Source organism: Pseudozyma flocculosa (genome assembly GCF_000417875.1).
Source record: "Pseudozyma flocculosa PF-1 unplaced genomic scaffold scaffold00025, whole genome shotgun sequence".
NCBI lineage: Eukaryota > Fungi > Basidiomycota > Ustilaginomycetes > Ustilaginales > Ustilaginaceae > Pseudozyma > Pseudozyma flocculosa.
In genome coordinates, this window is record NW_006920893.1 from 1 (window position 1) to 967 (window position 967).

Genomic DNA, 967 nt, shown 5'->3' on the forward strand with positions numbered 1-967 from the left:
CCGACGAGAGGGTGGCGGAGTATTGGGCCAGGCAGCAGGCCAACCGTGGCCTCTGAGAACGAGGCGGGGCCCGGCGGCACCTCTCGATGCTTGGCGCGCAGAGGATTTATTCCCCGCCTTGCATTTTTCTGCGCACAGGTGCGCAGAGCCTTTATGCCACTGTTTACAACTCTCTCCGCAGACGGCGGCGCCGGCGCCTCCGCCACTGCAACACCACCCGCCCACACAGTCAGATACGAGCACACACGGTCAGGGCAAGGGCCACGCTGCGCTGTTGCCTACTCCTCCAGGTACAGGTCGTCCTCGTGGTCGTCCACCTCCTCCGCCACCGGCACCTGCGATGCGCGGGTCCTGGGCCTCGAGGGACCCGCTTCCGGCTCGGTCGCCACCATCCCACCCTCGCGCTCCGCAGCCGCCGCCACCTGAGCATCGCTCTCCTCGACGATGCTCATGCAAATGTCCTGCGCCATGCCCTGCGGCAGGCGCACCGGCAGCTGCCCCCTCGGCAGGCCGTCGGCAAGACGGAGGATCGCGTCCTCGACACGTCCTTGGGCGTAGTACGCCGCCAGCAGGTCGAGAGCGAAGGGTAGCGGAACGCCGCCGCCGTCGTCCTCGCGGACGGCCGCCGCGCCGGCGGTATGGTTGCGCAGGGCCAGCGTCCGTTGCTTGCCCGAGAGCTGGTCCAGGGGGCGCTCACCCCAGCAGTCGCGCTGCTCCCAGCTTGCGCAGCCCAAGGGAAGCACCGAGGCCGCCGCGCAACCCTTGCGGCGCTCGTAGCAGCCGGTGCAGGACAGGACGGGCTTCTTGCTGGGCAGGAGCGGGTTGGCCACCACCATATCGAAGCACCTGCAACAACAAGAGAGGCTGAGGTCAGCTGCTGGCCCGCGACAAGGCCCTGGATCCGAGCAGGACTCACTTGATGCCGAGGCGGACGCAATTGTCGCACGGCACAGGACGCTCCCGACAA

At 68.3% G+C, this 967-nt stretch overlaps 1 protein-coding gene across 1 annotated transcript; it reads right to left on the bottom strand.

Moving 5' to 3' along the window:
* Window positions 1–278: 278 nt before the first annotated feature.
* PFL1_06259 (uncharacterized protein) lies at window positions 279–836 on the bottom strand (the record flags this gene model as incomplete). Its single annotated transcript, XM_007883800.1, has 1 exon — window positions 279–836. One exon carries the CDS (start codon window positions 834–836, stop codon window positions 279–281), a length of 558 nt encoding a protein of 185 aa, XP_007881991.1.
* Between the last annotated feature and the right edge of the window lie 131 nt (window positions 837–967).